This window comes from Callithrix jacchus, chromosome 8, assembly GCF_049354715.1.
Source record: "Callithrix jacchus isolate 240 chromosome 8, calJac240_pri, whole genome shotgun sequence".
Classification (NCBI taxonomy): Eukaryota; Metazoa; Chordata; class Mammalia; order Primates; family Cebidae; genus Callithrix; species Callithrix jacchus.
The window spans coordinates 138013563-138028327 of NC_133509.1; the positions used below are offsets into that span (position 1 = coordinate 138013563).

Here is a 14765-nt window from a genome sequence, read left to right on the forward strand (position 1 = left end):
GGCACAGTGCCTGGGCCTCTGCCCCCGGGTTTTCCGCGGTTGCAGAGGGCGGAGCGGGCGGGCGGGCGGGGCGGGGCTGAACGGGACTATTTCAGACTGCGCGGAACTGGGGCCAGGACAGCGGCGGCCCGGCCCGGACGTGGTGAGTGACTTTGCCTCCGCGCGCCCATCCACGCGCCCATCCCCGCAGCTCCGCGCGGCTCCTCGCCCACCCCGACCCCGAGGCTTCCCCGGATCCTGTCGCGGCGGCGGGGACAGGAGGGGGCGGGACGCTCCCAAGGCCCCTGGCCTCGGGCAGCCCCAATGCCAGGGAAACTGAGGCCCTGGCCCCAAGCGTCCCCTTGTCCGGGCACAGAGGGGTCGGGGTTGGCGCTCGCGGCGGAGGGCTGGGTCCTGCCAGAGACAGGGTGGGCGGGGCTGGGGAAGGCACAGGGGTCTCCCCTCGGTTAGCAGCAGGGAGAACCAGGCCCAGCGTGACTCCCCGGCCACGCGACACAGGCCAAGCCACTTCCTCACCTGTGCCCGGGTGCCCTCATCGGGGGATAGGTGCTCCTTCCACATCCTGCCCGGGACTGAAGGAACCGGGCCCAGGGAGCTCCCGGGAGGTGCGTTGCTTCAGCCCGGACGGGGAAAGCGAGCCAGGCCGGTGGGCCTCAGTGAAGCCAGGCAGCGGGAGGCTGGGGCGCTGTGGAGCCGCTGGCTGTGTGCACAGTACGAGCCTCCGAGCAGGCCCCTCTGGCCTCCGTGGACCCAAACAGGGGCAGGGCTCAAAGGAACGCCCCTCCTCCCCTTCTTCCCTCCTGGCTGCATCCCCTCGCTCCCGCCTGCAGGACAGACTCAGGGCGCAAAAGACTCACCCCCACGGCCGTGCTGTGCGGTTTGGCACATCCCTTCAGTGGCACTGTGAGGTGGGGGTCCTCACCCCTATTTCAAAGATGGGGAAACTGAGGCTTGCGAAGGAAGGAGGTGTGCTGAGCCCTCACCGCGACTGTTTCTCTTTGCATGGCACCAGCTGCCTCTGAGGGCGCAGACCTGGGATGAGGCCCAGAGGGCTGCAGCAGCACCTTGAGGCGCGCTGGGGTTCGTGTCACAGAGGGGAGAAGGCAGCGATGTTGAGGAGGTCCTGTAGGAGCTGGCCTGGGGTTGGATAGAGCCTAGCAAGTGTGGGGACTGAGCAGCTGCGTCCTATTGGGAGGGGTGGGACAGGGAAGGCTGAGGTGAGGCTGGCAGGGAGCACTGGTGGTAAGGGCTGCCCTCCGCCACCCCAGAGTAACGGAGGGGAGACCCCTGTGCCTTCCCCAGCCCTGCCCTCCCTGTCTCTGGCAGGACCCAGCCCTCCGCTGCCTGGAGGACGGCAGAAGTGGGTCCTGGGTGCCCAGGGTGGGGCTGAGCCACCCTTCCAGACAGACCAGCTCCTGTGGGTGCTTGGCACGCACCTGAGAGGGGCTGGGAGGCAAAGTTGGGGCACTGGGTGGGGGGCAGAGATGCCCTGTGGCCTTGCCCCGGAAGCTCCCCGGAGCATGCCCCTCTTGGTCCTGGAGTGGAACACTCACCCCAAATGGCACCTGGGAGGCCAGTGCTCAGTACCATCCAGAAGTGTGTGACTCTGCCCATGGTGCCTCATGAGCATGGGGGAGACTGGGGTGGGAGGAGCCCAGGTTTCTCATCGCTCAGGAGGCTCTGGCCAAGCCCCGCTAGGATGGGGACAGGGTTTCGGGGCTTGTAGAGGCAGCAGGGCCAATCCTAGCCCCCATGCCTGCTGTGCTCGGGGCAAACACCTCCTACGTAGCCTCAGTTTCTCCTCTGGATGGTGGGTCATCCTGCCTGCCTTGTGGGGGTGTTTCAGGGATCACTTGAAGTTAACATGATACATGAGACGAGGCTGCATGTATTTAGTCTTGGGGTGGGGCAGCCATGGCATCATGGTCACAGGTCACCTCAGTTCTCGGGGAGGCCCAGGCCCTGACTGCTTCCCCCTTTCAGGTCAGCTGTGCTCACCTCCAGGGGCCCTGCCTTGCTGTGACAATGGCCAGGTGCTGGGTGGGAACTGGGGGAGGCTTGGGTCTTGGCTCTCTGGATGTAGCTTGCAGGGCTGTGGGGGATGTGGAGGCAGGGGGAGAGCTGGGCTCTGGGACCAGGTGACCTGAGTTCCAAGCCCAAGCTGTTGACCATAGGCACAGTTTAAGCCAAAATAACACCCTTCCGGAAGAGAGAGGAAGAGATGGGATGGGCACCCAGAAAGGCTGCAGAAACCGGAAGCTTTTGTGATGATGCTATCATCCCATTTGGGATTGGGTGGGTGGGGGTGGGAGTGGGGGGAGGGGGGAGCCAGGAAGCCTGGGTTCTGGAACCCAGTTGCTGCGTGACCTCAGGCAGCCCTGTGCTTCGCTAAGCCTCTTGCCCCCAGTGGTATGTGAAAGGCTCTCTGAGGTCCCACCCCCTGTGGTTTCTGTAGACCCCAGTCAGGCTCTGCCCCTTCACAGCCCAGCTGGAGCCGCTGTGTTTCCGTGACTCCACAGCTGGATCAGAACTGGGCAAGACCGCAGAGGGACTGGGGCTGGGGAGAGCAGGCGGGTTCCAGCCTCAGGCCGGCTTCTGGTGTTTTAGACTGTGGCATGTCCCTGACCTTTCTGGACCTCTGTTCCTGTGCTGTCCCATGTTGTCCCTCTTCCCCTAGGTCCTGTGGGATCAGGGAGGTGTTCACTCCCTGCAGCCCCTGCTCCTTTCCCAGAGAGTGGGCTGTCAGGGAAGGATTTGCCCAAATAAAGGGAAGGCCTCCTTCTGTCTGGGGGGCTTCTGGGGCTGTGGGGTACTGGAAGGGCAGCTGTGGGTGGTGAGGCGCTCGTGGCCAGGGAGGGAGCAAGGTTGTGGGCGCTGATCTGGCCAGGAGATGGCCAGATCCCTGGTGCTTGGATGGGTGAAAACAGATGGAACGCAGTCAGCGCAGCCACCACAGCTCTGGGCTCCAGCCTGGGAGCCAGGGCCGGGCCATGGTGACCACTGATGCCTTCCCCTAGCCCCCGCAGCAGCCTGCAGGCCAGAGCCAGGGAGGATGCTGAAGATGATGACCCGCTTCCAAGGCCTCTCGGGCCATCAGTCTGTGCCAGTCACCCTCAACTTCCCCAGAAGCCCCCAAAAGTTGCCGTCCACATCAGAGGCGGAGTCAGAGACCTCCATGTCGGAAGCGTCCTCTGAGGACCTAGTGCCACCCCTGGAGGCTGGAGCAGCCCTATGTAGGGAGGAGGAAAAGGCGGTGAAGAAGAAGAAGAAGAAGTCCAAAGGCCTGGCGAATGTATTCAGCGTCTTCACCAAAGGGAAGAAGAAGAAGGGTCAGCCCAGCTCAGCGGAGCCCGAAGGCGCGGCCGGGTCCAGGCAGGGGCTGGATGGCCCACTGCCCACAGGTGCGCTGGGCCCCGGGTGGGGCTGGGTCCGGGGTTAGAGCTAGTCCGGGCCTGGACGGGGTGGGGCTCATCCACGTGAGTGAGCCACCCGCACCGTGGGCCGGCATGTGTGGCGGTCAGGCGCGTCTGTCTCCCTGCTTTCACCTGTGCCCCTGTCTGGGAGGCTGGGGCGGGGCAGACCAGGCCTTCAGCTCAGTCCGGGACACCGACGTCACCCTTCGGGGTGTGGGCCACCGGCCCTGCCCGCGACTGGGGATGGACGGTCCCGCAGGGCGCAGGCGGGCGGGCTGGGCAGGGGCTGACGCGGCTCTCCCGGCGCAGTGGAGGAGCTGAAGGCGGCGCTGGAGCGCGGGCGGCTGGAGGCGGCACGGCCGCTGCTGGCGCTGGAGCGGGAGCTGGCGGCGGCGGCGGCGGCGGGCGGCGCGAGCGCGGAGGAGCTGGTGCGGCGGCAGAGCAAGGTGGAGGCGCTGTACGAGCTGCTGCGCGACCAAGTGCTGGGCGTCCTGCGGCGGCCGCTGGAGGCGGCGCCCGAGCGGCTGCGCCAGGCGCTGGCCGTGGTGGCCGAGCAGGAGCGCGAGGACCGGCAGGCGGCGGCGGGCGGGCCGGGGACCTCGGCGCTGGCGACCACGCGCCCACGGGGCTGGCTGCAGCTGTGGCGGCGCGGCGTGGCCCAGGCGGCCGAGGAGCGCATGGGCGGGCGGCCGGCCGAGGGCGCCGAGGTCCCCGAGAGCGTCTTTCTGCACATGGGCCGCACCATGAAGGAGGACCTGGAGGCCGTGGTGGAGCGGCTGAAGCCGCTGTTCCCCGCCGAGTTCGGCGTCGTGGCGGCCTACGCCGAGAGCTACCACCAGCACTTCGCGGCCCACGTGGCCGCCACCGCGCAGTTCGAGCTGTGCGAGCGCGACACCTACATGCTGCTGGTCTGGGTGCAGAACCTCTACCCCAAGTGAGCGGGCGGGGCTCGCCCGGGGCGGGGGCCGGGAGGGTGTCCTCTGCAGGCGGCGAGTGAGCTGTGCCCCGCCAGCTTTAGTGAGGCGGTGCTTGTAGAGTTTTGGGTCTGACATTGTGGGAGTGGCACTTGGAATCCCTCGGACAGAGCCTGGACGGGCAGAGACTGGGCTTGGGCATAGGGATAAGGCTGGGTCTGGGTCTGCTTTGCTCTTAAAATCCTTAATTTTCTGGGCCTCAGTCACATTCTGCTGTTGGGGAAACCGAGGCACAGAAAACTGTAGGGATTTCATTCATTCAGGAGTGCCCAGTCTGAGGAGGGGGCAAAGCAATCCATAACCATGCAGGGCTGGAAGGGCTGTGGCAGCGGAGGCCAGGCCCTGGGAGCCCCAGAGCAGGCCTGGAGAAGTCAGGGAAGCCAGCCTGGAGGAAGTGGAAGCCAGTGGTTCTTCTCTGGGCCAGCGCATCAGGCAGGGAGGCTGGAGGAGGGGTGATAGGGCAGGCAGGGAAGAAGGTGAGAGGAAGGTGGATGTTCCGGAGCTTGTCCTCTTCCAGGGCGCCCCGGAGCTGAGCAGAGCTTGCCAGAGTGTTTGGATTTACTGGGCAGGCTATGCGGGTACCCCCAGGCAGGAGAGTCCACAGTGCGGGGGCTAGGGCCAGGTGACTTCTTGGAAAGACCCTCATTGTGTGGGATTACCGTGTGAGCCCCCAGCAGAGCTGGAGCCCTCGGGTGGGAGCCTGGCTGTGCAGCTGGTGCCCCCGGGGTGCAGCCTCAGGCATCCCCTGACTCCATGGGTCCCTGGGCATGCCCATCATGCACGAGGTCTACATGGAGAGAGGTTTGTACTGCTGTGTGGACAGGCCCAGGGTGGGGGAGTCCAAGGGCTGTTATTGTGGGACTTGGCCACTGCTGGTCCCAGATCCTAGTGTGAAGTCTTAGGAAGGAAGCCGGAGGTGTAGACAGTGTGGGCAGTGTCTGCCGTCTTGGGGGCCTTTGGGTGGCCTATGGGCTCAGTTGGTGTTGAAGGGTCAGCCTCTGACAGAAGGACAGAGAAAGGGTCCAGTGAGGAGGGTGGGAGGGGGTGAGCAGGGCATACGGGAACTGGCACAGGGCGGGGGCCATGGAAGAGACAGCCTAGCCCAGAGCCAGTGCCCGCTTGCTTGCCCTGACTCACCAGGAAGTGCTGGGCACCTGTGCCCCTTCCTGCCAGTCTTCCTGTCACAGCGACCTCGGGGTCTGTTGGCCTGGGGTTAGCAAAACAGGCAACCAAAGCCAAGCTGGGCATGGAGTCCTGGCGAGACGGTGTCCAAGGGGCATCACTGAAGTTTCTGTGTCAGAAATGTGGGGAACAGAGGGACACAGCTGCGTCTGGACTTGGTTAGGGGCAGAGAGGAGGTCATTGTAAGCCTCTAGGCAGACAAAGGGCTCTTATGAAGTGCCAGGGCTGGGCAGTCCCTGGGAGCTCTGCGACCCTGCAGAGGTGCCAGGACTGTGAGCTGAGATGCCTCTATGGAGCAGTTTGGCACAGCCCTTCCTGCCCATGATGTCCCACTCCTGGGGCTGGGAGGTGGCTAGGGCTAGCACGCAGTGAGCTGGCAGCCGGCTGGATCCCAGGGCTGCTGTGACTAGGAGCAGTGTTTTATCTGGGTGACAGGTAGCCTTGGAGCAGGAAGATCAGGTCTTAAAGGTGGCTCTGGCTACTGGGTGGAGAAGGACCTGCTGGAGGTGAGAGAAGGAGCAGAGGCTAGGAGGAGGCTTGTGCAGTGAGCCAGCGGGGAGCTGGTGGCAGCTGGCCGGGGCGCCCGGGTGGTTTGAGGCTGCTGACTTGGTTGGGTGTATTTTGGAGCAGGACCTAAAGAGCAGGGTGAGAGTCAGAGGAGGCACGATGACTTTGGGTTTCTGTTCTGAACCAAACTAGAAGACGGAAGACCCACCGTCTGGGACAGTAACCGGGGTGGGGGTGCGGGAGGGTGTGCTGGGCCGAGTCTGGGCCTGCTGGAGACCAAGGCTGAGGGCCTGGGCTCTTGCTTGGGTGGTGCTGAGTGGGTATAGCTGTACTCATGCCAGCCTCCCCTGCCCACAGTGACATCCTCAACAGCCCCAAGCTGGCGGGTGAGCTTCAGAATGTGGGGCTCGGGAGCCTCCTGCCCCCCAAGCAGATCCGGCTGCTGGAGGCTACATTCCTGTCCAATGAGGCGGTGAGTCTGCACCTGCGCCAGGGAGGGGCAGGGGGCGCCAGAGGAGAGGCCCAGAGACAGACAGAACATGGGCAGGGGCTTCCGGGTGAGCAAGGTGAGGGGTCAGCGCCCCCATGACCTGCCCTCCCCCACAGGCCAATGTGAAGGAGTTGATGACCCGAGCGCTGGAGCTAGAGGCGCAGCGCTGGGCTCAGGACATGCCTCCCCAGAGGCTGGACGGCCACTGCCACAGCGAGCTGGCCATCGACATCATCCAGGTACTGTGCTCTGCCCCGGGGCACGTGCACGAGGAGCCGCACGCACATTCCCTCCTGTGTGCCGACCCACACCCACCTGGGGCAGCTCCTCTGTTCCAGCCTGTTTCCTCCCTGTACCCTGCCCCCTTGTCCAAGCGAGCCCTTGCTCAGCTCACCCACCACCACCCGCAGATCATCTCCCAGGCCCAGGCCAAAGCCGAGAGCATCACACTGGACTTGGGCTCGCAGATAAGGCAGGTGCTGCTGGTGGAGCTGCTTGCGTTCCTGAGGAGGTGGGTGTGTGCCCAGAACGGGGTCCCTGTAGCCACCGCTCTCAGAGCCATGACCCCTCCCTAAGTGCCTCCGTGGGGAGCCAAGCTGGCTCCCCACCCCCTCCCCCATCCCTGTCATTCTGAGCCAGGAGTCGTTTCCCACCCAGCCAGGGCACTGAGACCTCCGGTGGTCCAACCTCCACCAGGATTCAATGTGGGAGGCTCGTGTGTCCACCCTGCAGCAAAGCTCCCGTCAGAGCAGCCTCCCGGCTTCAAATATGCCCCATGAGGGGCTGAGACCCCGGCACTCCTTCACACAACACCCCAGTCTGCACTGTCCGAATTCTCTCTGCTCTCCCTCTCCACCTCTGAGGGCTTCTCCACCCAACCGCACCCTCACCGCTACCTGGACTCCCAACTCTAGAGGAGCCCTGGGAGAAGAGCTGGGGGCAGCAGAGCTGGGCTGGTCCCCTCTTCAGGAGCCCTGGCCTTAGCTTCTGAAGCCAGTTCTATGATGCTCAGGGGCTGGCAGCCCCTCTCTGGGCAATGGGGAGCCAAACAGAAAAGCGCCCTGTGAACCCCAGGAGCTGGCAGGGCGGCTGGGAGGCTGCTGCTGCCACCCCAGGGTCTGCGCTGGTCCTGAATGTGCCCCTCTCACTTCTCCAGGTACCAGCACGACTTTAATGAATTTCTGGAGAGAGGCAAAAGGCTGACAAGTTACAGGGCCAATGTCATTGCCAACATCAACAGCTGCCTGTCCTTCCGGTGAGTGTTGGGAGGGGCCTGGGGAGTGGGAGTCACTGCGGGCAGGAGAGGATAGCTGGGAGGTGGAGGAGGAGCTGCTTAGGCCAACAAGTGGAATTCAAACCAGCTACATGAGAGGAAGCCGCCAGGCCTGCAGCAGCTGCAGACATTTCCCCAGAGCTGGCTGGGGCGAGCACACAGGCAGATGTTTTACCCACTATTTTATCCTTAAAGCAACCCTGTGATCTGTCTATTAGGCGGATGGACGAACCACTGGAGGAGGCTAACTCGCCCTCAGTTACGAGAGGATGCAGTGGACGGGTGTCTTGAGGGTGGAGAACATGGATAGGAGGACTTGATCCCCAGGGAACCAGGAGCTATTGAGGGTTCTAGAGTGGGGGGGGCGCTGCCTGGCTCCCTAGGCACAGAGCTATAGGCTGGTGTGACCTCTCTGCCTCCACCTTCCAGGACGTCCATGGAGCAGAAGTGGCAGGTACCCCAGGACACTCTGAGCCTCCTGCTGGGCCCCCTGGGTGAACTCAAGAGCCACGGCTTTTCCACCCTGCTCCAGAGCCTGTGTGAGGACCTGAAGGTAGCGGGAGCCTCTTTCCCTCAGGAGCATCTCGAGCTCCATGTTGGCGTGCTTGGGGAGGGGCTGGGAGGTGCCCCCGGAGAAGAGTGGCAGAAGCAAAGATGTGGGGAAGACATGTTGCAGGCCGGTGGATGGCACTGTGGCCAGCTCTGGTGCAGGGGTGATGCCTGGTAGTGGCGACCCTGGCATGCTTTAACTCCTCCACCACTGTCCTGGGGCTTGGCCTGAGGGGCCGCCTGGGGCTGGGAGGGCCTGGAGAAGGTTCACCGCCCCTCCCCCATTTAGACCCAGTCCAGTCCCAAGCCTGCAGCCCCTTTTCCTCCTGCGCCCACAGCCCTTCCTCCCCACCCCTGTCCCTACATCAGACTCCCAGCAACTGAGGCTCAGGGCTGTTGGCAGCTGGGGTCACATCTGTAATGGGCCAAGAAATCCACAGAAAATGCTGTGAAAACAAGTAATTTCTTTAGCAGGGGGTAAAGTGGGGGAAGGGGAGGGGTTCTTGGCCCAGTGTCAGGGACTAGAGGCCTGAGTGTGGTGGAAGCCCAAGCAGTGACCCCAGATCACTCGGCACCGATCTCCCGGGCCCAGCCAAGCACAAGGTCCTGTTTATGCAGGAATTTATTTATTTAGGAGGCAGTGGACTTGGCCTCAGGGCTGCAGACAGGCTGTCCTGGCTCCTGAGCCAAAGCTGGGTGACCTTGGAGAAGAGTGGACAGAGCTGGCCCCCACTTCCTGTCTGTAGCAGGGACCTGGGCTCCGTCCGGGTTCCCTGGGAGTCCTTGAGTGCCCCCTGCCCCTCCGCCAGGCACGTGTGTTGGTGTGTGTGTGTCTGCGTGTCTGTGGCTGGTGGTGCTTCCTCTCCAGGGCGTGACCACACATCCTGCCTCTCCTGTCTCAGCCACTGTTCAAGAGGTTTTCGCACACCCGCTGGGCGGTCCCCTTGGAGACCCTGGAGAAAATCATCGCCACCGTGGGCGGGAGGCTGCCTGAGTTCTCGGAACTGCACGACTGTTTCCAGGAGGTGAGGAGGCTGTGGGCTGGTGGCTGGGCCTCGGGGAATGGGGGCAGCCGGATACGCACACTAACACGTCTGTGTACACTCACTCACACGTGCCCACGTACATGTGAACACACACACACGCATGTGAACGCACGAGCATGTGCGCAGCCTTTTGCTCTGGCATCTGCCTCTCCCTGGATTCCTGGCTACCCGGCTTCAAGGGAGGTGGCGAGCTCCCCTGAGCGGACAGCTCACACGCGCCCACTGCTCACCCTCCCAGGAGCTCGTGGAGGCTGTGCACCTGCACCTGGTGAAGGAGTACATCATCCAGCTCAGCAAGCGGCGCCTGGTACTCAAGACGGCGGAGCAGCAGCAGCAGCTGGCGGGGCACATCCTGGCCAATGCTGACGCCATCCGGCACTTCTGCACCGAGCACGTAAGCCCCTGCCCACCCTCCCAGCCCCTCTGCAATGGCTGCCTCTTCCGCCCTAGTCCTTTCCGGTCAGAGATAGGCTGTTTGTGCCTCTCCAAGCCCAACCCGTTGCTGACCCGAGCCTCTGGACCCCTGGGTCCCTTCAACCATGTCCGCTCCTGCAGGGCTCCCGTGCAACCTGGCTGCAGCCTGCTCTCCCCACACTGGCTGAGATCATCCGCTTGCAGGACCCCAGTGCCATCAAGATTGAGGTGGCCACTTATGCCACCTGCTACCCTGACTTCAGGTGAGAACATGGGGAACCTGAGAACCACGTCACATCTGGCATTGGGAACCCAGATCCTGGCAGCTGCCCGCATGCCAATCACCGTGTGAACCTCACCAGGGGTTTACTCTTGTGGCCTTTGCCACAGCCCTATGAGGCCAATACCCATTCCCATTTCACAGGGGAGGCCTGGCGAGCTCCCAGCATGTGTCCAAGGTGACACTGGCTACATGGCCCACACTCTTAGCTCTGCCTGATGCTCCTCTCGCAGGGAGATTGAGACCAGAGAGGCCAGGGTCACCCAGCCTGGGGGCTTCTGGGACCTGGGCCTATGCCCTGGGATCCAGGGCTCATGTTCAGGAGTGGAGGCTTAGCCCCTGGCTGCCTGAGGGTCTGGTAAGCCAGGGACATTGTTTCTCCCTGGGCTGGGTCCTCTGACATGTTAGGCTCCGTCTGAATGGGTCTTGACTGGGGTTGACCCAACTGCCCCAGCTTAGCCAAGTCCAGGTCCCTTGTCCCATCCATTCCACCCAACCATTCATTCACCCACCATACAAGCTCCCATCTGCTCATCCACCCATTCCTTCACCCATTGGCTGGCTGGCTGTCTTCTCACCCACCAATCCACCTACCTACCCATCCACCCACCCAGCCATCTATCCAGCCACCTACCCATATAAGCACCCATCCACCCATCTACTTATCCACTCATCCCTCTACCCATCTGGCTATCCTTCTATCTTCTCAAGAACCCACCCGTTGCCTGTCTACCCACCCACCCAGCAATCTATCATCCATTTATCTGCTCACCCACCCTGTAGCACCCATTCACCCATCTACTCATTCAGTCGTCCCTTCACCCATCTAGCTATCATCCACTCAACCACACACCCATGCATTTACTCACGTCCATGTACCCATCCCTCCCCCATCTGACCATCTGTCCTCTCACCCACCAATCACCTGTCTACCCACCCACCCAGCCATCCATCCATCCATCCATCCATCTATCCATCCACCCACTCATATAAGCACCCACACACCCATCTATCCACCCATCTGTTATTCCAACCACCCACGTAAGTACCCATCTACCCATCTACTTATCCACCCATCCCTCTACGCATCTAGCTATCCACCCACCCAAACACCCACCCCCCCATCCACCCATGCATCTACTCATCCATGCACCCATCCCTCCACCCATCTAGCTCTCATCCATCTGCTCACCCACCCATCATCCATCTACCCGTCCCACCAACAAAATCATGGAGGAGGCTTCGAGGTGTCAGCCTCTGCTCTAGTTCCTAGGGTGCAATGAGGTACAAGCGAGGTCTCCATCCTCCCTTAAGTAGCTCACATGCTGCTTAGGGCCAGCAATAGTAATGACATAGTCAGGCAAAGAGACAGACAACTGCAAGTTGTGAAGACGTTTAACCAGGGGTGTGAATGACGGGAGGCGCTGAGATTAGAGACAAGAAAGCCTCCTGGGGTGGACATCTTAGAAGACCTAAGGGGTGGGGAGAGGTGATCATCTCACAGCCTGGGAAGAGCATCGCAGGGAGAGCAGCCGGTGTGCAGGCCCGAAGCAGGCTGGGGCATGGCTGCTCTTGGGACCACCAGGTGGAGTGCATGGGCGAGGGAGAGGGAAGTGCAGCCCCCTCGTGGGCCGGGCCGTGGCTCTAGGGCCCTGTGGCACTGGCTGGGAGTGCAGGGAGCCGGTGAGCAGGGGTGTGGGTGTCAGGCTGGGCTAATGGGATGCTTTCCTCGCCAGCAAAGGCCACCTGAGCGCCATCCTGGCCATCAAGGGGAACCTATCCAACAGTGATGTCAAGAGCATCCGGAGCATCTTGGACGTCAGCACAGGAGCACAGGAGCCCTCCAGGCCCCTATTTTCCCTTATAAAGGTTGGTTAGCTTTTCCTGTGGCCTGACCTGCTTGTGAGCGCCCAGCAAGTATCTGGGACACCCTGCTGGGAGCTGGTAAGAGCAGCGCTGGCTCTTGGGCCTCCTGTGCTCTGAAGCTGCTTCTGCCTAGCCCTGGTGGAGGTGCAGGCCTTGGTGGCTGGAAATGGACAGACCTCGGTGTGTTTACAAGTCCGATGGGGGTAGGAGCCCCCATTGTGGGCAGCCAAGCAGGCAACACCAAGGACTCTTTGTAAATGATAGCTGATGATGCGCGCAAAGAGACCCAGCAGGGAGAGTGCGGCCAGACTCAGGGGCCCCGGGCCACGTCTGTCCAGCGTGCTCCACTGTCAGCCTCATGACTCTCCTCTCCGTGAGTGAGGCCGAGGGCCCTCTCCAGCTCCCTGATGACAGGGGCCGAGCCTCACCCATCTGTACTCTTCAGCCCGGGGCCACCCTGAGCTGGGTTCCGCAAGGCTGGAATGGAAGACAGAACTGGAAGAGAAAGAAGGAAAAGATGAACTCTCATCTGGCAGGGGCTAGTGGGGTCCCATGGCTAGTTGGGGGCACAGCCGGCATTAGATGTCACGCCCAGACAGCCCCACGGCCCCTACAGACTGGCCCTGCAGGGGATGGAGCCCTGACCTCCCTCTACATCCCCCCAAGGTCTCACCCAGAGGGTGTTCCCCAAGCCCTTGGTGTCCTCCACAGAAGGGCTCAGGACCTCCTATGTCATCACAGGCTCCCCCTTCCCCCAGCGGGATTAGGCCCTGGGTGTGCCTCTGTGGGCCCTGCCACCCAGAAGTCTGGCTGAGGTCTGGGCAGGGGCAGGGCAAAGTTGACCTCTGACCTCTGACCCTTTGGCCTCTGTTTCCCATTGCCATGATAGGTTTCCACAAACTTAGTGGATTGAAACGAGGTCCTCCAGTTCTGCGGGTCAGAAGCTGACCAGGGGCACAAATCTGGGTGTCGGCAGGGTGCTCCTTCTGGAGGCTCGGGAGAATTCATTTCTGGCTTTTTAGTTTCTAGAGGCTGTCCGTGGCCCCTCCATCTCCAGAGCCAGCTGTGGGTGGCTGAATCCTTTTCCCATCGCCTCATCAAGGCCTCCCCCCGCTGCCTCCCTCTACCACCTTTTGTTTTGTTTTGGAGACAGGGTCTTGCTGTGTTGCCCAGGCTGGAGTGCAGTGGCCTGATCATGGCATCGAGGCTCACTGTAACCTGGACCCCGTGGTGCAAGTGATCCTCTAGCCCCGATCCCCCGAGTAGCAGGGATTCCAGGCGCGCGCCCCACGGCCAGCTACTTACCTGTTGTAGATACAGGGTCTCATTCTGTTGCCTGGGCTTATCTGGAACTCCTTGGCTCAATCCATCCTGCAGCCTTAGCCTCCTGAAGCGCTGGGATTACAGGTGTGAGCCAGGGCACCCAGCCTGCTCTGCCGCTTTTAAGGACGCCTGTGATCACATTGAGCCTACCCAGAGAACCCAGGTCATCTTTCTATTTTAAGGTCAGATGATTTGCCACCTTAGTTCCATCTGCAACTTTAACTCCCACTGGCTATGTGACCTAATGTAGTCACGGGCTCTGGGGACTGTCACATGAGGCCGTTCTTCTGCCCACTGCAGCCTCTGTTCATCCCCTGTCCTGCAGGGCGCCTCCTTCTACCCCAGGGAAACACGAGCTCTATTTAAGGCCCTGCTCCTTCCTGGGCTTCAAAGTTCCCTCTCAGCCGGAGAGGGGGCCCTTCAGACTCAGGCATGACTCAGCCCCCACGATGCCTCTGAAGTGCTGAGTCAGGGTCCGTCCCCTTTTCCCAGGTACTCCCTTATGAAGCTGTAGCCAGGAACTGGCTGGTGTAAGTGACGCACAAAGCCTTTACATTTGTAGGAGTTGGCGTGTTTGATATTGTTAATATATTTTTTTTAATAGTACTGCTTTTCTATGTGCGTGGAACAGGGTCCAGGTTTTTATAGCTTAATATAAAACAGAATTCAAAATGGGCTGTGGAGTGGCTTATTTGGGGAGCTGCACTATGACGGGGGCTGGGGAATGGCTTATTTGGGGAGCTGCACTATGACGGGGGCTGGGGAATGGCTTATTTGGGGAGCTGCACTATGACGGGGGCTGGGGAGTGGCTTATTTGGGGAGCTGCACTATGACGGGGGCTGGGGAGTGGCCTTAGCAGCTTTCTCAGCCTCTTCGTCTGGGCTAATGCTGTCTTAGTAGGCTCTGTGTCAACCGCCAGCCTGTCCCTGCCCCCAGAGCATCTCCTGTGGTCCCAGCAGGACGTGTCCCACACCATCGCACCGTCGCTGTGAGCAAGAGCTTTGGAAGTGTCTGCCTGCAGGGCATGGCCAGTCACTTCACCCTTCCGTGCCTCAGTTTCCTCATCTGTAAAAAGGGGACTGTGACCACCTGGGGCTTCTTCCACCGTCCATTACTGAGGAGAAGAGTGGGGTGGACACAGGGCAGCCATTTAACCCCATGCGTGAATCGCAATGGGAACTGACTCAACATTTCTGGAATTGACCTGAAAGCTACAGCTGTGATCACAGGGCTTCTGGTTTGTGTTCAGAGAAGGCCTCAGCTGCCAGGGAAGGGAGGGCCACCCTGCGCTCCAGTCTGGCCTGGAATTTGGGAAGGAGCAGAATGCCTGGAAGGGAAGCAGGGTACCTTGATGAACGTTGCAGGAGGCTGGAGGAGGGCCCCGGGGGAGCGGTGTGGGCCTGAAGAAGGGTCCTGCAGAGGGTGTGGGCTTCAGCAGGGCCTGGGG

General features: G+C 61.6%; 1 protein-coding gene across 3 annotated transcripts; it reads left to right on the top strand.

The window, feature by feature from the left end:
* The first annotated feature begins 93 nt into the window (after nt 1-93).
* TNFAIP2 (TNF alpha induced protein 2) lies at nt 94-13992 on the top strand. 3 transcript variants are annotated; one of them, XM_035261603.3, is made up of 12 exons: nt 94-142; nt 3018-3401; nt 3723-4347; nt 6434-6548; nt 6683-6805; nt 6977-7077; nt 7723-7821; nt 8269-8392; nt 9291-9413; nt 9673-9828; nt 9990-10111; nt 11865-13992. In XM_035261603.3, exons 2-12 carry the CDS (start codon nt 3053-3055, stop codon nt 12004-12006), a joined length of 2079 nt encoding a protein of 692 aa, XP_035117494.3. In that variant the 5' UTR covers nt 94-142; nt 3018-3052; the 3' UTR covers nt 12007-13992. The 3 variants fall into 3 exon arrangements, with proteins under 3 accessions (XP_035117494.3, XP_078191936.1, XP_035117495.3); XM_078335810.1 differs by having other exon boundaries at nt 120-605; XM_035261604.3 differs by lacking the exon at nt 94-142 and having other exon boundaries at nt 3050-3401; nt 11865-11997; nt 12440-13992.
* The last annotated feature ends 773 nt before the right edge of the window (nt 13993-14765 follow it).

Excerpts from the sequence above, each read along its gene's own strand:
- TNFAIP2 (XM_035261604.3), top strand. The coding sequence starts at position 3,053 with ATGCTGAAGATGATGACCCGCTTCCAAGGCCTCTCGGGCCATCAGTCT. Across the intron at positions 7,078-7,722 it reads CTGCTTGCGTTCCTGAGGAG|GTACCAGCACGACTTTAATG; the intron begins GTGGGTGTGTGC and ends TCACTTCTCCAG. Across the intron at positions 8,393-9,290 it reads GCCTGTGTGAGGACCTGAAG|CCACTGTTCAAGAGGTTTTC; the intron begins GTAGCGGGAGCC and ends CTCCTGTCTCAG.